This window comes from Orcinus orca, chromosome X (genome assembly GCF_937001465.1).
Source record: "Orcinus orca chromosome X, mOrcOrc1.1, whole genome shotgun sequence".
Taxonomy (NCBI): domain Eukaryota; kingdom Metazoa; phylum Chordata; class Mammalia; order Artiodactyla; family Delphinidae; genus Orcinus; species Orcinus orca.
The window spans coordinates 107400741-107422081 of record NC_064580.1 but is presented as its reverse complement, the minus strand read 5'-3'; the positions used below and the strand labels follow the sequence as shown (position 1 = coordinate 107422081).

Below are 21341 nucleotides of genomic sequence, written 5' to 3'. Positions count from 1 at the left end.
CTCAGGAATAATAGCTGCAGCAAATTTTGGCAACTATGCTAATTTGTTTAAAGTTTCCTAAGGAGAGGAAAAAAGCCCCCAGACCCATTTTGAACCAACCCTGGAGTACTAAGAGTCCAAGAGATTCAAGTGTCATAATGTATTCTTAACCCTAAGATTATAGACAGCAACTTGTATTTCTATCAAGTTCTTTATGATTAATACTCTTCTTCATAGAAATTCAAAAGTTGGGACCTCTCTGAATCTGTTGTACCACTTAAACTAGATGATTTTATCTCTTAGGTAATGATTAGCTCTAAAATATTGAGTCCATATCCCTATACATAGAGTATAGTGCAGTGATTTAAAAGCAGGTCCTCTAGAGTGAGACTGCCTGGCTCTGCTACTTAATATTGGTGTGACCTTAGGTAAAAGTTACTTAACTTCTCTGTACCAGCTTTCACATTTGAAAAATGAGTATGTACCTAAAGAGTTGTAAGAACTGAATTTATGTATCTAAAATGTTTAGAACAGTACATTTACACATAATTGGAGGACACATTGTTCAAGATATTATTTAACAACACATACCTCAAATTTAAAAATAAGGTGACCCTTAACGACAATTCAGTCATTAAGGTTTACGGTAAATATAAAGGACAAATATAAAGAGAATAAACTATATTCTTACTGAGTGCGAGCTGCATGCCTTCAACCACTTTCCGTTTTCCCGTAGATGGCTTTGATTTTTTACTCCGCACGGTTGACCCCCGACTGCTGATTCCACTAATGACTGACATGGTGTCATCATCACCACCAGCTAGCAAAGAATTTCGGTATGACATCAGTGGAAGCCACACATCTTCTCTTCGGAGTGACATCTGAAAGGTCATGAACTTTTCCAAGTAAACATACCTTGAAAAGGAGTAGAAACCATTAGCTTTGATACATTAAATTGACATAGCTTTTTTTTTTTTTTTTTGCTTTTTGCTTATTCCTATAGGCTCACACACTATAACGGAACATACAATGATTTAATGAGTTAAATAAAAAGTAAATTAGAATGAAAATAGTGGTTGATGGGTCTACATTTCCTCAAAGCATACAGTAACAACCGAAGGATTATTAGCGTTCTTTCTCGAGAAGTCTCTGTTTTATCCTAACATTTACAAGTCCTCTGTTAGAAGAACCTGAGTCATATTCCCGGAAAGAGGATCGGATTTAAAAATTACACAACTTGGGTTCTAGTCCCAGTTCTACCAACCCGTAGCTGTGTGAGCATAGGCATATTACTTCACTACTCAATCTAAGCCTCATCAGTACACTAATGAACAATTTTGTCTCTATCAAGATTCTCACATTAAATGAAATAATTCATAGCATTTCAGCTTATTATTTGTTGAGCATCTATGTCCCAGGCAATGGGGATAGATACAAAGGTCAATCAGATATGGTCCCTACCTGCACAATATTTTCAGCCTGATGGAAGTCATACATCTACCCTTGGATTCAAGTATCACAAGGATTTTATGACATATATAATATAGCAATCAAAAATCAACTAACATTTGTGTGACTACTGTGTGCTACGCATTTTCCTCTTGGGGTCTTTAACTTTACTCTTACAGTCTTGTGAGGGAGACATTCTCCCCATTTGACAGATAAGGAGAGATAGGATAAGAAAAGTTAAGTAATATAACCATGGTCATAAAAATGAGAAAGCAGTATAACCATGATTCAAACCCCAGGCTTCTGACACTAAGAGTTCAGTGCTTTATTGTGTAAATTATGCTTCACACAAGTTTCATCAACTAACTGTAAAGTGCAAACCAAATTTTGCTGTCATAATAATGGTTAATTTGAATCAGTTCAGAACTACCAGTTTTGAACACCATAAGAGAAAGGGCAGGAGAGATGAGTTACAAACATACTGCTTAGTGTTAGTTGTATATATTGTAAATATATTTCAGCTACACACAGTAGTACAGTACTCATCAAAGTGTGGTCTGGAAGTTGGCTATTAGTCTGAGAACTTACCAGCCTGACACAAGATGTGCAGTCTGAGACACAATATACTCACTAGTTGAGAGATTTACAACTATGTATCCACCACAAAGCTTAACAGAACATTCCAGATAAGTAGCCCTCCCTGATGCTAGTTCCCTTTGTCCTCTTTCCAGCCACAGAGGTTGCCATTAACCTGAACTTGCTATTTTTTGTCCCCATTTGTAATGTTTTAACACCTATTTGTCTGTAAACATCATAGCACAATTTTGTACTTAGCTTTTTGCACTCAACATTATAATTTTAAAATCTAACCATTTTGGAAGAGTGACGTCAGCTAACACTATAGTGGCAATCATTTTCCAATAATGTAAGTGTATCAAATCAACATGTTGTACACCTCAAACTTACACAGTATTATATGTCAACTATATCTCAATGAAGTCAGAAAAAAAAATTTTTTAAGATGAACGAGATCTGAGGGTCTAATGTATAACATGGTGGCTACAGTTGATGATACTGTGTACTTAAATAATACCATATAATTGAAATTTGCTAAAAGAGTAGAGCTTAAGTGTTCTGATCAAAAAAATGGTAAATATGTGATGTGATAAATACGTTAATTAACTTGATTATGGGAATCCTTCCACAATGTATAAGAAATCATCATGTTGTACACTTTAAATATATTACAATTTTATGTGTCAATTATAGCTCAATAAACTTGAAAAAATTTAAGATTTTAAAAGCAGATCAATTGGATTGTGTGAATCTTATTTCAATCCCAATTCAATCAAATAAAAGTCACTGATGACATCTGATACTAGAAATTTGAACAATTAAATGGGTTTTTAATAAAATTAAGGAATTGTGTTTATTTTTTAAAAATCTAACCATTTTGACCACTGTATAGTATTCCATTGTATATTAATTGATACCATTTTCTAGCTGATAGATGCTCAGTCAGTTTTGAGTTTTTCCCTATTCAAACAATGCAACAGTCAAGTACTTTACTAGTTATCCTTCTACACATGTGTAAGAGTTCCCCTAGGGTATCTACCTATGAATAGAATTACTGGATCATGAGGTAGGGAGAATCTTAAACTTTACTAGACATTGCCAACTGTCTCCAAAGTGGTCTTGTACCAATTTACTCTGCCACCAGCAATGTATAAAAGCCTCTATTGCTCCACATCCTTGGCAATACTTGGCGCTATCCAATGTCTTAAGTTTTGCTAATATGCTAAGTGAGAAATGTTTTTTTATTGTTTTAATTTTTATTTCTCTAATTAATAGTGTCAATGCAATTTTGGGGGGGGCGGGGGGCACACCACACAGCTTGTGGAACCTTAGTCCCCAGACCAGGGATTGAACCCAGACCCTTGGCACTGAAAGCGCGGCATCCTAACCACTGGACCACCAGGTAATTCCTCAATGCAATTTTGAACTGGGATAAATTTATATATAATAAAATGCACAGAAATTAACAGTAAAGTTGGATCAGTTTTGCAAACGAATGCAGCCATGTAACCCATACACCTATCAAGATATGGGACATTCCTATGACCCTACAGAGTACCCTGTATCCCTTTTCCCATTCAGTCTCCCCAACCCCAAGAAGTAACCACTATTGTGATTTCTATCACCGTTCTGTCTGCTTTAGAATTTCATATAATATCTATACAATGATGTTTTTTAAAGACTTTTTTGATGTGGACCATTTTTAAAGTCTTTATGGAACTTGTTACAATACTGCTTCTTTTTTATGTTTTGGTTTTTTGGCCACAAGGCATGTGGGATCTTAGCTCCCCGACCAGGGACTGAACCCGCACCCCCAGCAGTGGAAGGTGAAGTCTTAACCACTGGACCACCAGGGAAGTCCCCAAGATCTATACAATCTTTAAAAGCAAAATACTGGTGGGCTTTCAGAAGACATTACCTATGAGTTATTCATATTCTTCTGTCTTTTTATACCTCAAAGCCCGGGGTTGGGGGGTGGGGGTGGAAGAGATGAAAGAAGATTTTGAGACTTTAATTCCATTTGTTAGGCTCTCTTAGAACATAAGTCATGATTTTAGAAGACCAAACCATAAAAGTATCCTGTTTAAATGGCCTGTTGAGAACAGGACTTGTAGTTAAAGTACAAAGATAAAAGAGGGGGACTTCTACTTTGCAGTGTAGTCATGGCTCAGGACACAGACTAAGGTGCTCCTGATGGATCAGCAATATCATTATTTGTTAAATGCTCCTTCATTAGTTAGGCTGAGCCAAGAACTCAAATAGGAATACACAAAGCATTCCAGTTACACCTCTAAAGCCTCAACTACACTGTAAGGGGAACTCACAGAATTAAAATGGAGTATTATGCATAAAACAGTTATAATCCTTAAAGTATAAAATTTCTGAAGTATAAAGTTCTTTGTGCATTAATGCAATCCTACAAATCTAATCTAATCTGAGAGGGAAACCAAGTATAACAATTAATCTTTAAGAATTCCAAAACAAAATTAAATAGAGTATTTCTAACAAATACATACACTGTTCTTTTGTCTTGTCGAAGTAGTTTAGAAGAAAATTCACTGAGAATATCAAGAAATGCCAAATTTAAAGGTGGATGGCTCTCTCCTTGTGGATTAGGCTCCTTAAAAGCAAATTCTATGCCATCTCTGCAACAAAAACAACAAAAAAAGACAAATATTTAAAGGACTACAATACAAAATTGAATAACTTAGGGAATTTCTCTATACTTCATCCCACTACTAAGATGTTTCCTTTGTCATGCATTTAATCTGAGGAATAGAGAGAATAAGGAGGCTACAGTGCGAGAATGAGCAAATATATTTACATTTTATGCCACTTTTACTTTGTTTGTTTTGGTTTTTATTTTTATTTTTTGGCGGGGGGGAGGGGCATGCTGCGCCACGTAGCTTGCAGGATCTTAGTTCCCTGACCAGGGACTGAACCCTTGCCCCAGCAGTGAAAGCGCCAAGTCCTAACCACTGGACCGCCAGGGAACTCCCAACTGTTACTTTCTTTAAAACAAAACAGACACACACATACACACACCAGCTGGTCTTTATTTAAAATGTGGTTTGGTATATCTACATTCTCTCCTCAGTTCTCTTTTCCATAGAAAATAACCCAAATCCTTTCACATAATGATCAGTACATTTTCTGTATTTTTCAAGACACAAAGGAGATCAACTATAACACATAGGATCAACTTAAAAATAATGATTCAAGACTATCTGTAATGACCCACTTAAGAGTAAAGTTTAAAAATTAAACTCCACTCAAGGCCCAGTTTATATTTATTTAACAATAAATACCTCTATTAATCAAGACAACTACCCAACATTATATATATATATATATATATATATATATATATATATATGAAGTAAATAATATATTACTTCTCAAAATAATTACTACATGTGTGGTCCTTAAATATTACCTAAAATTCTCATCCATAGTATTAAAAGGCATAAAAAGAAAATTGAGACTTTTAGAGCAAAGTGAAAAGGAGAGAGTAAATTAAAGTTGAGGAAGGTATAGGACTAACAAAGAGCAGAACAATTTCTGAAGGAAGACATTTAACACTTCATAATTAAGTAAGCAACGGGAATTTTAAAAAGACACAAAACAGAGAGCTTTCAATGAAACAGAGCCCAAGCCTCTTGATTTTTCCAAAGGCAAGGCTCTTTATCCACAATAAAGACATAAAGGGTATTAATAACCACATGTTGGTTATGTTAGAGCTCTAAAATATACTTAAAAGTATAATTGATCACTAAATTACATGCCTAAAATAAAATGAGATGATTTCCAATTTTGATAAGGCAAAGAAAACATGCAGACAAAATAAAGATTGTGGCTCAAAACAAGAAAAAGGTCACTGCAAAATAGAGAACAGAACCAGAAACAAAAAACTTGAAACAAAGAAATCAAATCTCAAAACATTATCTACCCAGCAAGAGAGATTACAACAAAAACTGTTAAAAGAGATTCTATAATACCTGATGAATATATGTTGCTTTTCTTCACGTAATTTATAAAGATTTTGTATGGTTTTAATTAAAGCAAAGACTTTTCTATAAAAGGTGTTTTAGTCCCAATTCATGTGTTAACAGAGATAGCACTATAACTGGTTCTTAAGAAAGGAGACATGCCACAGATTTGTAAACAAGTAATAAAGCATCAATTGAACTTGGTTATTCTAAACAAAAGAGCAAGATACAAAAAAACTTCATGATTAACAAACAAGCTGAATAAAATATTTGGAAATTACTTGTGTAGCATAGCAATGGCCTCTCTCGTTTTCAATTGATCGAGTCCAAAAGTTAAAGCAAAACGTCGAGCAAGTTCTTTTATGCCGCTGAATGTTGAGGATGACCTATCAAAATTATAGCCATTTTCCTGTATCATTTCATTAAAAAGCTGTTTGGAAAGAAAGAAAGCATGTTAAAGTTTTTTAATAACTATGGATTATTAACATCTAATTTTAAAATACTACATTTTATATTTAAAATATACTTGATGTTCTATAAATAAGGCATTGTACTTCATTCTATAACATGGATTTTTAAAAACATGATACAAATGACCAAAATTGTAGCACTTCATATATTCAGACTAGAGGTAGTTACTGACATTAGAAACTCCTTAGATTAGTTACGACAGAATTCTTTTCTGCCGGTATTAATTGGATATTAAAATAGCATATAAAAATATAAAGAAAAAGGAAACCAACTAACAACTATGTTCTTATTGACATTTAAATGATGGATCTTCACATCAAGAACTTTCATCATAAAGTTAGCAAAACAAAATACAATCTTTCAATTATCAAGCTGCCAAGATTTTAAAAAGATAATGGCTACTACTTAAGAATACAGTGCAATGGGCACTGATCTGCTGGGAACATAAACTGAGAAAACCTTTCTACAGAGCAATCTGGCAATGTGTAGTGAAAGCTTTAGAATTTTCATGCCCTTTGAGTAAGCAATTGTTATTATCAGACTTTATCCAAAAGGAATGATAACAGTAATATCTGTATACAATACGTAAGTACAAAAATGTTTGTCTTAGTGCTATTTATAATGGCAAGAATTGTAAAAAACCTCAACATCAAACGAGAAGAGATCTTGGTTAAATTATAGTCCCTCTATAAAATGGAATACTACACAGTCATTAAAAATGCAGAGGAAAGTATTTAATGGCATGAAAGTGTTCAGGATTTATTAATATGAAAAATTCAGCATTTCAAGACAATGTGCAATATGATTTTTTATGTTTGTAAAGTAAGATTTCACATAGGCATAAAAAAGATTAGGAAGTTAAAAATTAAAACACTGTTAAGTGAAAAAAATTAAAGATAAGTTGTATTTTTTCTAGTTTTCCTATAATATTTTCTAAACTTTCTACAGCAAACAGCTATTATTTTACACCAAAAGTTATTTAAATGCTGCCTTTAAAACCTTTTAAATTCTATTAATTTTAATAAAGAATATCAAAATATGCAAATGAAATTAAGAACTTTCATACCTAGATCTCTAAAAAGCAAGAAAGTTTATCAAAGTGAAATGGGTTGGGTTATGTTCTGCATGCATTTGGTCTCTACAGACAAAAGTATACTAAGCAAATGATTTTTGCCTAATTAAACCTGCCATGACACTGCCAAAATGAAAATGACTGGTACATTTTGATTATACGGTTGATAAATGCTCATTAAAATACATGTACAAATGTACAAAGAATAAAGTAAAATTCACCTGGAACCTACCAAAGCAAGTTAACCACAGCTAACATTTTGGTGATTATTTTTTCCAAATAGGTACACAGAGATGTGCACAATTTTATAGAGATGCTATACTGCAATCTTTTTTTATTCTCAAACTATATATTGTAGAGATCTTTACGAATTAATGAATACAGATCTACACCAATTTTAAGTGCTACACAGCCACTGCAGAGATATACTACACAATATATTCATCTAATATCCTATTGACAGGCATTTATATTTTCTAATTTCTTGCTATTATAAATAACTTTACAATGTATAATCTTTTACACTCATTTTTGCAAAGTTATCCTATTACCACTGTGGATGAACTTCCAGAAGTAGAACTGCTGCCTCAAATGGCATACACATTATAAATTTTGACATATATTGCCAAACTACCTGCCAGGAAGGTTGAACCAATATACCTTGCTGTCAGAACCTGTTTCTCCCATACCTTAGGCGGCTATAGGTTTTGCCACTCTTGCCAGTCTCAAAGCAAAAAATGATCTCACTTGCACAATGTCTACTAGTGAGATTGAGTATTTTTCATTTCCACTTTTATGAACTATCTATTGCATCCTTTTCCCAGTTTTCAACTGTTAACTTGAAAACTATTAAGTGCTTATTTTGCTAGCCTAAACCTGGTACTCTTCATGTCTTACCTGTTGCAAACTGAGAATAAGGGTCTTTGCACACTGAATTTTGTCTATCTGCCTTGTTTTACTCATTGTTTCTTTGATGATATCGCCATAGTCATTATAATACTAGAAAAGAAATTTGTACAAATTAGGCCTTTGTCTCTTAAAACTATTGGACAATAAGACTAATTTTAGGTTAGTCACATAAGCATATCACAAGAATGTTATTTGGCTAGAATTATGCCTTCAAAGACACGGAAGAATGTTACTAAAACGTCATTATAATCTTTAAACACATAATCCCTAACATCAGTAAATTCAGAAATATCAGACAGTTAAGATCTAATCACATTAAGCTCCACAGTTGGTTTTAAGGAGGTATATTGTTTAACAATAATTAAGTTATACAGATTTTCAGAAATAAAACAAAGGACAGAAACAAAGTTCTGTGCTCTTTGTGAACTATTAAGACAATGAATGTAATCAGTTACTTTCATAACTTATTCATTGCTAATGGCATGTAGTTCATGAGCAGTTTCCAAATTTATTGATTTGGCTTATAGAAACTAACAGCCTGTTAACAACATTTAAAAGAAAACTTACTGTATGTGGCATTTACATTACACACTGCACAGGAATTTTTTTTCTAATTTAAGATCTTGTTTCAAAATGCATACATTAACAACTACCAGAGATAACAGGATAACCATGCTCCTATATGACTAACAAAATTGACTTTAATTTAGAATACCTAAGTCTAAAAGTTTAAAATTTGCAAAATGACTTCAAAAACAACCTTAGTTAAAAAAAAAAAATCTAACAAGTATCAGGCCAAATAACTTAAGTTCCAAAGTACTTTATTAATGGTTCTATCATATAGGAAAGTATTCTGAAGAGAGAATTAATTAGGTTTTGATAAATGTATTACATGTTTTATCCTGTAAAAGCAAAAGCTTAAAAAATGTTTACATTTATAATTAGATTTTACTTGAAAAAGGATTACAGAAAAATCATCACACCGTATTTAGTCACATTCTGTTAGTACAATCAACAATATCCTTTCTACTACTACTTACAAGTTAAAGAATCTCACACATATTTATGACAATTTGTGAATAACCCACTGTGACTCAAATCAGATTTTCAGAGCTTAAGGAACCTTAGCTATCACAGTGGAACAGATGAAGAAACGCAGGACACAAAAGGTACTGAATTACTCAAGGTCACAAGCTGCATAGTAACCAAGCCAAAACTGTATTATCTAGTTCTCTGACTCCTAAACACTTTTTTATGTTACATCAAGCAGGGGAGGGACACCATCCTGTTGTTTTAAACTAAATCACAAAAGCAATTTCTATTAGTGACAGTTAACCTAAGACAAGCTGTTTGCAATATTCCAAACACAAATGAACTCAATAAACCCAAAATGTCCATTAATGGAGGATCAGAGGTATGAGAAAATTTACTGAAAATGTTAAATATTTTAAGAGATTTCTTTTACACTAGAAAAGTAATTTACTATTAAAAAATTCAATGGCAACCAAACATAAAAGCAACATAAAAATATCTCGCTATCCATTTTTCAACTTTACCTTCATATACTGCTTAAAGATATCTGCAGCTGTATTCATCTCCACCACAGTATATACAATTAGCTTACAAAACGCTGCAAGTAAATTTCTCCTTTTGTGCAGAGCTTCAATTTTACTGGCTTCATCTTCCTGCTGACCATCTGGGGAAAAAGGTTTCCAACATTAAGCCATCTGTATTTTACTTCAGCCGTGTGTGTGTGTGTGTGTGTGTGTGTGTGTGTGTGTGTGTGTGTGTGCGCGCGCGCGCGTGCATGTGTATGTGCATGCGTGTGTGTCTGTGTGTGTGTATCAAATTCAATATAAAACATCTTTATTTTGGAGAATTTGAAAAATAAGGGAAAAACATTTAAATAAAATAAAAATTATAATCACTCAATATCTTCATGAATGACCAGCCCATTTATTCCAATACACAAAATTTTTGTGACGTCAAATCAGAAGGCTGTTTAGTGAACATGGAACAGGAACAAGTGGAGTGAGTGAGAGGAACTGATGTTTAGTGAAATCAGGCTAAGCTTGCCTAACACATTAATCTACTTCCCTAGCAGGATAGTTTGCCGATGAGACCTGCATATTCAGTATCTGTTGGGTAAGGCTCTTTCTTCCCTAGGGGCAGACAACCTCAGAGATTCTGTTATTCCTTCTAAAGATGACCCCACTCAACCTCAAACCCAACTTTTATTGACAGATACTTTCTTTATACATATTACAGATATTCAGTTAGACTGGCCTAGAAACCATTCTGTCTTTTTAAGGTAACTTCACATATATCTGCTCTGATCCATTATGTGAGATCTTGATATTCAGTTATCAAAGGGACAAAATTATTTCCAAATTCATAGCTGAGAAAGCCGGATTACAGCCTCCAAGTACTGCCAAAGGATTTTCAAATTATTTGATACTGTGCATAAAATTGTAACGAAGCCTTTTACATAAAAAGCTATGCAAAGAATTTTCCTCTTGACAAATTTTACAAATGAAATTACTTACATAAAAAATACTGTGTATAAAATAAGAACTCTTTTAAAACAAGTATTTATTTTACCCTGACTCTGATAATCCTTGATAACTGCTAGTAAATAAAAACCAAATTTTAAGAATAGGAGTTTGTTTAAGACAGACCATCCGAAAGTTTCTGTTATCAAAAGTGCCTATTCCAGAATGCCAAAGTCATTTGCTTAGAAACCTAAAACGTACTGTTCATTCTTTTAAAAGAGTACACTGAACATACAAGCTAACTTTTTCTTAATGACTCTGTGATTATAATGGATTTCTATACAATATTGTTTCCAATCATTGTTTGGTACTGTTCTCAGGAACTAGAGGGATACAGACTTATTCCCCCTACAGACTAAGTTACCCAGATATTAAGAGTTTTTTGAGCCCTGATTTTTAGGTTTCTTATCAAAAATTAGCCACCTTTTTCTCTTGTGGGGATTAAAGAATGTTACAGAAGTGTCTAACACACTGGGCCTTTAATAAATGTCAGTTGCCATTATTATTATGTGTTGCCAGTGCCTCTAGAAGCATTCCCTATTTTATTCTCCCCTTCTAGTCTGATGTGGGCTAACAAATCAAATAACCATGGGTCTACAATACCAGGGGTTAGATGAGTATGAAAAGCAATGGAAACTATCATATGTTGCTGGTGGGAGGATAAAAGAATAAAACGACTTTGGAGAATAATCTGGCAACTTGTGGTCAAGTTTAAGATATACATAGACTACATAATCTAGCAATGCCACTCTTAGGTATACAGGCACACCTCGGAGATATTGCAGGTTTGATTAGACCACCGCAATAAAGGGAATACTACAATGAGTCACATGAATTTTTTGGTTTCCCAGTTCATATAAAAGTTATGTTTACACTATACTATAGTCTTACTAAGTGTGCAATAGCATTATGTCTAAAAACATGTACATACGTTAAACATTTCATTGCTAAAAAATGCTAATCATCTAAACTTTCATGCGAGTTGTAGTAGTAACATCAAAGATCACAGATCACCATGACAAATATTATAATAATGGAAAAGTTTGAAATGTTGCAAGAATTACCCAAAAAAAGACACAGAAACATGAAGAGAACAAATGCTGTTGGAAAAATGGCACCCATAGACATGTGTGATGAAGGGTTGTCACAAACCTTCAATTTATTAAAATACACAGTATCTACGAAGTGCAATAAAAGGAGGTATGCCTGTACACTAGAAAAGCATTTGCACATGTGCTCAAGGAGATAAGTATAAGAACATTTTTGTAACACTATTTATAATAGGAGAAAAGATGGAAACCTAAATGTTCATCAATATGAAAATGGATAAAGTGTGGTTAATTCATATCACATAGTATTCAGCGGTCAGGATGAATAAGCTATAATCACATGTCAATACTGACAAATTTCACAAATAATGTTAACTCAAAAAAGCAAATTGAAAAATAAAATGTTCAACATGATACCATTTATGTGGAAGCTAGCAACAGAAAATAAACTATATATTGTTAAAAGATACATAAATTCCCAGTAAAATAAAATTAAAATGCAAAGGCATGATAAACAGCAAATTCAGGATAGCAGTTATCTCTAGGGAAAAAGAATAATGGGATGGGGAGGGATACAAACAAGGGCTTCTTTTGTATCTATTCCTTTAAAAAACAAATATGAAACAAACAGAGCAAAATTTGACAAATGCTGGTGGTTGGTATATACAAGTGTGTTACATTTTATTCTTTTCCATAGAATTGGAATACATTTCATTTTTAAAGTGGAAATAGAAAAACACGAAGTCCAAGGAGGTAAGACAAAGTGTAATTCCAGGAAGCTCCCAGAAAATTTAGGAGTATTGGCAAGCTTATTCTCATTCCTATTTCCTATGATCTAAATGAAGTTGAGGTAGTCCCCAACTAACAAAAGGGTTATAGACCAAAACCAATTTTGTATCAGTGTTGGGAATATAACTATGTTTTCCTATAGAAGTTTTAAAAACTCCTACTCATCTTTTAGGATCCATTTCTGATGTTAGCTTATTTCAGTGGTGTTCTGACTTCTACAGAACAGTTATAACTTCCTCTACATGCCCACAACACTTTGTACCTACCTCTATTACTTGTCAGATTACATTATAATTACTTGTTTTTAGATATGTCTTTTCCACTTGAATTGAATTCTTAAAGGAAAAGACCCTGTCTCATTTTTTTGATATTCATAGCATCTAGTATACTGCCTGCTGCCCAATAAATGTCAAATGAATGTTAAAAATAAAGTGTAACTAAACCAACAGCTGAAAGTGAATGGTGGAAAATTCTCAGTATATAAACTTTAGTACATGGATTTTGATATCTGTTTTGGCTACTTAGGTTTCTCAATTCTGTTCTGGTTAAGTTTCTAATACTTGAGAACAAAGCTCTCTATTGATAAAAAATAAGCTACAAGCCATGTCTAGAATTATATATAGTTAAAAGCTTTGCAGTGATGTGTCAGTTTATGTATGGACATACACATACTGATGTTATATATCCTTCAAGTTTAACTTCAAATTGGAAAAAAAAAAAAACCCAGAAGAAGTCACTAAATACTATCTGTTTTTCCACGATTTCTTGTTCAAGTAAGGCATCTGTGTATGCAACTAGGGTGCGAAGAGTAACTTAACACTAGGCAACGTTGGTTTGATTATTTACCTGTAACATTCTGTACTGCCCCAAACTTTTACAGAAAAATTATGCTATGAAAGTATACAACAAAAAGGTCATTTAAAGAAACACTTTATTCTGCTCTAATTACTTGAATATTGGTATTACCAATGATTAAGGGGAAAGAGAAGTAAATTTTGTTGAGTACCTACCTACTACATGCCCAGGCACTATACTAGTCACTTTGCTCAATTTAATTAACTTGTACAGTTCTGTAAGGTAGCTACAAATTAGAAAAACAAGCTCACAACTAGTGAGAAACAAAGATTTGATTCCAAAGCCTATGCTCTGTGATACCACATTGTCTTTACAATGTTACAAGCAATGAACACAAATTGCACTGGAAAATGTACCTGTGTTTCATGTTTTAAGAATAAAATATCAAACAGTAGTGTAACACTTTACATTGCTGTTAATTAAATTTGATTTATAGTAGACACACAGATTTAACAAAAAGATGGCAATAAAATTACCTGCACTGTTATTGTCATCATCCTGTTCAATGAAGACATGATCCAGAATAAAGCTGAGCAACTCAGACTGCAATGAAGAATCAGGGGTGTAAACTAATGGCTCTAACATGTCACGCCCTCCTGACATAATCTGATGGCTGAAGATCATCAAAATATCACATAGAATAGTGAAGGCCTAGTATAAAAATAAAAAAAAAAAATAAAAAAAAAGGATAGCATGCCATAAACCAAAGTTTCTCACGAACTGCCACAAGTAACTTACATATTTAATGTGGAAATAAAATCCAACTTTCTATATTTGAAACTCATAAGAAAAGCAATGTCTACTATTTTCCTAAGATTTTAAAAGTGAAGAGTGTAATTTTTTCAACAATAACTACTGATATTTGCATTGTGATTTACTAACTGCAAGATAATTTCACAAATATTTTTTAATTTTCAGCAATTTTCTTTTAATTTTTTAAGTGATTTGTACAATATGTTAACATCATCAAAACATGCAATCAAGACTCAATCTCAGGTTTTCTGACTCCAAACCCCACCCTTTACACTATATATACCACAATGTCTCATGGTATACATTCTCAAATATCAAATAATGTATAAACTTGGTACCATTCTTTTCTTCTATGGAAGAAAAACACTTATACCAAGAAGATGAATATCTCCTAGAAGATCTCTTAGAAGAGAGATCACAAAATCTATAGGACTTCTCATTGTCAGTATATGTGATGATTAAGTAAAAAAAACATAACCAAGTGTGGGTCTGCTTACTAATCATCAGGCAAACCTGACAGTATAATAAACATAAGGTTGAAGTGGGACTTCCCTGGTGGTCCAGTGGCTAAGACTCCACGCTCCCAATGCAGGGGGTCTGGGTTCGATCCCTGGTCAGGGAACTAGATCCCACATGTCGCAACTAAGAGTTCGTATGCCGCAACTAAGAGTTCGTATGCCACAACTAAAGATCCCACATGCCACAACTAAGACCTGGCACAGCTAAATAAATAAACAAATAAATAAAGCAATAAAGCTGAAGTGTTATATATATATATATATTTTTTTTTGGATGAAGTTATATCTTGAGGAGCTTTATAAAAACTCTGCCATCCAAAAATGGGCAGAAGACCTAAATAGACATTTCTCCAAAGAAGATATAGACTGCCAACAAACACATGAAAGAATGCTCAACATCATTAATCATTAGAGAAATGCAAATCAAAGCTACAATGAGATATCATCTCACACCAGTCAGAATGGCCATCATCAAAAAATCTAGAAACAATAAATGCTGGAGAGGGTGTGGAGAAAAGGGAACACTCTTGCACTGCTGGTGAGAATATGAATTGGTTCAGCCACTATGGAGAACAGTATGGAGGTTCCTTAAAAAACTACAAATAGAACTACCATATGACCCAGCAATCCCACTACTGGGCATATACCCTGAGAAAACCAAAATTCAAAAAGAGTCATGTACCAAAATCTTCATTGCAGCTCTATTTACAATAGCCCGGAGATGGAAACAACCTAAGTGCCCATCATCGGATGAATGGATAAAGAAGATGTGGTACATATATACAATGGAATATTACTCAGCCATAAAAAGAAACGAAATTGAGCTATTTGTAATGAGGTGGATAGACCTAGAGTCTGTCATACAGACTGAAGTAAGTCAGAAAGAAAAAGACAAATACCGTATGCTAACACATATATATGGAATTTAAGAAGAAAAAAAAATGTCATGAAGAACCTAGGGGTAAGACAGGAATAAAGACACAGACCTACTGGAGAACGGACTTGAGGATATGGGGAGGGGGAAGGGTGAGCTGTGACAGGGCGAGAGAGAGTCATGGACATATACACACTAACAAACGTAAGGTAGATAGCTAGTGGGAAGCAGCCGCATGGCACAGGGATATCGGCTCGGTGCTTTGTGACTGCCTGGAGGGGTGGGATAGGGAGGGTGACGCAAGAGGGAAGAGATATGGGAACATATGTATATGTATAACTGATTCACTTTGTTATAAAGCAGAAACTAACACACCATTGTAAAGCAATTATACCCCAATAAAGATGTTAAAAAAAAACTCTGCCAGGAGTTTTAAATAGAGTCAAACACTGGTAAAAGTAGTCAGAAGGTAACTGGAAAAAATTTAGTTATTTGTTGGGAAGGGATAAGGAAAATAAAATTTTGTGATCACAAAGTCAACAGAAAATTACATTTAATGGAAGACTACTACTAGAAGGACAGATTATAATATAGACCTCAAAGCAGATTTTAATAATAGCTTTGCCTTTTTGGAACTAACCACATTTATTTTTTTCTCTATGCTTTTACCTCTTCTTTTGGTCTCTTCCTCTCATTTTACTACTATAGTAATAATTTATACCTATCAAGATATTTGAGTTTACAAAAGCTTTTGCAACATACACAGTAAGGATACACAGTGATAAGCGTGGTGACATTTACTAATTAGGTGAACTGACAGGTCTTGTGAGCTAACCAGGACATATTCCTGGAAGCTGTTAGGAAGACTAGTACACAGGCTATTTAATGACCAAATAATTAATCTCCAAGGCCTGAACAACAGATTATATATAAAGGAGATTACACACAATAACCCATAAGGAATTATGTGCTAACACTGTAAGAAATACGGAATATTAAGCTGAGTATCTTGGTGGCCTATGAAAATATATCAAGTAATACTTCATGTATTAAGTTTAGATCAGTGTATACTTCACTGAAATCCTATTCTAAGACATTAACTATAAACTCATTTTACTACCTTCTGAAATTTTGTCCCTCTTATCTGAATTGTAGAGAAGAAAATGTCCCAAGTCCTTTATTGTTACAGTTCAAAATTAATAGGCTCTTGGTCCCAGGATCAGAAGTTATTTTACAGATGGGAAAACTACCCATGGCACCAAGTAACAATGTATTTCCAGACTGAGAAGCTTGGCAGCAATGGAATCAAGAGGGCATATGGGGTGGGAAGGTAACACTCTGAAGACGGAAGTGATTAAAATTTTTATTTCAAAGTCCACATAAGAAAAAATAACTCACACAATCAGGAATGGGCAGGAATGCCAACATCTGATAATACTCTGAGATAACAAAACCAGATGGACCTTTCCTCCCTGAGGCATATCTGTTATACTTGTTGCTTTCAGGAATAATTTATGTAACTGCATACACCTACTTTGTATATATGGGTCTGTTTACCATGTGTGGCATAAAGAAACAATAACACAGAATAACTGCAATATGCGGGTAATCTATAATGCTCCACATGGAATTAATGTTAATCTATTTTTTGAGCATAGTATATATACAGACAGATACAAGATATTTCTACTTTGCCCAACTTCAGTATTTCTTAAATTTTCTATATTAGTTCAGATATTTATTCAGGGTTGCTTACAAAAGACTGCTATCTATAGTAATTACTAACCTGTTCTTTAACGGTGGTATTCACGTTGGTCAGGTAATGTTGACATATCTGACAGAATACCCTCATCTGTTTCTTTAAACGCAGCAAGTCCTCCTTGAAAAAATTTAACATGAGCATTTTAAAATACTGTATTAAAAACTCATTCAATATTTAAGATATTTTAAATTACATAAAACATCACCATATATTTAACTATGTTAACTCTGCTTGTATATTAGATTTAAAATCTTTATTATTTATCAAAAAGGAAAACAAAAACCACTTTTAAAATCTCAACAAATTGCAGGCTTAAAAACACCAGGTATATTCATGATAATTAGCTGACATCTAAAAATATTGTTTATATCATCTTTAACTCAGCCTTTTTCAATTTCCATTTCTCTGTTCATTCTGTAATACACTTAATTTACTATGTACTTAATATTGTAGGCCTAGTACTTAAAATCCTCAGACTATTAGTACATGCATATCATTAATGAATATATAAATACTGGTGGTGTAGTAAATATATGTTTTCACAAAGCTGAGTGTTAGAATATTCACTCAAAGCCAAATATCACCATATAGAAAAAGCATCTGTATATAAGAATACAATTTTATCAAAAAAAATACCAGGTATATTAACGGATAATATCCTACGTGATCTGGGTCCTTTAGAATGAGAAAACTTATATGACTATATATGGCTATCCATATAAATCCACTACCTCAGAATGCTTAACAAGTAAAGATTTATGTTCCATCCTCACTTTGTAATTTGATGAGTGGCTGACTGATGAATGGAATAAAATAAATGATAAAAAAGGGACAGCATGTTTCATTTTTCATTTGTAGGATAGTGGTTGTGCTTTTTAAAAACAGAGAGGGACCAAAGAAAAATTAGTTTTGTGGTATTACTCCACTTAAGAAAAAAAAATTTTAACCTACACTAAAAGGATGAATCTTTTTTTTCTTTTTCTAAATATTTACATCAGTTAATTTAAAATAGAAAACTACTTTATAAAGATCAGCCACACTAATTTATTTAAGGCATAACCTCTGGCCCGTCTCCTGATACTGGATGCCAAACGATAGAGTATCAGTACATATTTGGTATATGCAATAGACAAGTTAAATAAAAACAGGTTTAACTTAGAGATTGATTTGGTGAAGAAAACTCAACCAAGCTTCAGTAGAAATAATTTTTGCATTTAATAACCTTCATTTTTACCCTGTTTCCTCTACTAAAAGTATTACCTTTTTTCCCATGTTAATTTGTAACTCAATGCTTTTGATTTAGGTGAGCAATTATATTTGCTAATACAGTCACTGTTCCTACTGCAAGCTTGATATTGAATTAAACTTTTTGGGTGTCTGACAAAAAGTACACTATTTTAACAACAGTACTACATTGTCTTTTCAAGGTGGAAAACATCCATTTGTAGATATAATTGCATCTTGTGCTTAAAAACCTCAAAAAAATTCTAAAATTATTCTGTGAATTATGCAAAACAAACTGATTATCAAGAGGATTCCTTTTTGAGGAAAATAACTATGAACAGCTAATTCTATAGCTTACAAAAATTACTTAATATTTATAAAAATGTGCCCAAATAATATTTAAGGCAACATCTACTACTACAAGTACGAAGTTTAAGTTTCTAATTTACAAATGAAAAGGCAGTACTGTTTAGTTCAATTACTAAACACATCAAGGATTACCACTACAGATAAAAATTTGAAAGTTCTATGACCTAGTAGCTGGCACATTACACTCAACCAGAAAGTGATTTATCATGAATTTGCAACATCAGTACAGAGATCCTGAGTATGAATAAGGAGATCCCAAAACAATACGAGGCATAAGATCTAGGGACAGGTGGTTTGTAATAATTAATTTATATAACCCAATAGCTGTATCTGTATGTTTCAAAGGCTCTTGGTCATGATTTACAAAATCTGTAGTTCTTTATGTACCCAGTACTTTTGAGAATGATATGGAAATCCATAAATTATGCCACATATAAATGTGATTTTTTAAATTTAGAATCATACCCTAAACAAAACATATTAATGTTCTTTCACTGAATATACAACTACAAATAACTGTTTTTAAAAGTAAACATGCCTAAATAGATTAGAAATAAGCAAGATTTTATTGATATGTCTTATGTTTAAGTTTGCTGAAAAGTTAATGCTATTTAATAAAAAAAGACGCCACTGAACCACCACAAACCTTTGTAGAGCTGCTTTCAGTTATCTTTGCAAGCTGCCAAAGGATTACATAGTGAGTGCATTGCAGTGCGTGAATAACAATCTATAAAAGAACAAAGAGAATACAGTTAAATTTTACAAGTCACAAGTCTTCTTTCTCAAAGTTAAATATGTAACTTGTAAATAAATAAAAACCTGTTCAGGCATGTCTCCATTTTCAATTCCGGTTTTCAATAGTTTGTAATTACAAGCAAACAAATCCCACTTTGAAAGATCATGGGCACTGTAAAAAAGAATTAAGTTATATTAAAAAGTTAAGCTTAATCACATTTGTTCTGGACTTGAGTGTTAAAAGAATACTATTAAAGTAAAATGTAGTAAACTTTCTAACATGCGCCCACAAGAACAAAAAAAATGTGTATTTTTAAAAAGTATATTAGTTGATAATTTGTTGTTCCCCAATTCACAACATGACTCTATCAAGTACTTTTTTCCCAAAAGCACAAGAAATCCAGCAAAAAATTTGACACTATAATCCCCAAACATGCAATTTGGTTCTGATTTTGCTACAGTTTTAAGAAATCAGAAACTTTAAGATTCAACTTACTTATGAAAAGCAGTGATTCTCTTCAATGTTGACAATACCTGATATGCATCATCTTCATCAGGTTCTTCGCCCTATGAATGTTAATTATATCATATTAAACATTAATAACCACAAAAGTGAAAAATCTTAGGCTATCACATTGGTGATTTCCACACCTTGAAAATAAAGAATAACCTAATTAAAAACCACAAAATAACTTTGTCATTCAATACTTAAACCTGGCCAAATTTAAAGCAATGTGGCCAGAATAATGGGTCAACATAGAGTTGTTATAACAGATACATTATACCCAAGAGAGAAAAACTGAATGACATTCTCCTTTTTTCCTTTAAGTGATCTTGACACAAAACAATGAAGACATCTACTCTTTCACAGTAATAAATGCATTGGGACAATAAAGAGAAATATATTAGAGGACAAGCAAGAGATCATAAAAGATAATACCTAAAGGACAATCTACTAAGTAAATGAAACATAGTGCTCAAGAAAGATATATCAGACCAATTAAAATTAATTTGGAAAAAATCCTCTGCATAAGGACTAGATATACTAATCCTTTTTCTGGGTATCAACTTTCCAATTTAGAGTAACTTAAGTTTTTGACAATTTTATGAGTCTCACTATAAGAAACTTACAAATTTTTAAAAATACTATCGAACTTACTGTATTAAACCCCAGGTCTCTCAAAAAAATGCTTGTTTTTCACCATCAATTTTTATACAAGGTAAGTAATTAAACTTAATTAACAAACCATAGTTTGATTTTAAATTAACTTGTCCTAATCAGAATCATATCCAGCCAATAGTAGAGCCATTACAATTTTTAAGAATGTGATCATTCGTACATCAACATATTTGCACAAACCTCCAATTAAGCAAAACATAGTAAGCATGAAATGTTATACACAGAAATAAGAAAGT

At 32.9% G+C, this 21341-nt stretch overlaps 1 protein-coding gene across 5 annotated transcripts in view; it reads right to left on the bottom strand.

The window, feature by feature from the left end:
- STAG2 (stromal antigen 2) overlaps positions 1–21341 on the bottom strand; it is a 115869-nt gene that overhangs the window by 13659 nt on the left and 80869 nt on the right. For 4 of the 5 annotated variants that reach the window (XM_004284855.4, XM_033414985.2, XM_033414982.2 and 1 more), the window contains exons 20-29: positions 20422–20492; positions 20010–20097; positions 19837–19917; positions 17622–17714; positions 14167–14341; positions 10002–10141; positions 8434–8535; positions 6275–6423; positions 4521–4649; positions 671–894 (exon numbers count right to left, since the gene is read on the bottom strand). In XM_004284855.4, the coding sequence (XP_004284903.1) occupies positions 671–894; positions 4521–4649; positions 6275–6423; positions 8434–8535; positions 10002–10141; positions 14167–14341; positions 17622–17714; positions 19837–19917; positions 20010–20097; positions 20422–20492 (1252 nt within the window). The remainder of the gene's footprint in view (positions 1–670; positions 895–4520; positions 4650–6274; positions 6424–8433; positions 8536–10001; positions 10142–14166; positions 14342–17621; positions 17715–19836; positions 19918–20009; positions 20098–20421; positions 20493–21341) is intronic. The other variant, XM_033414983.2, reaches the window with a different exon arrangement.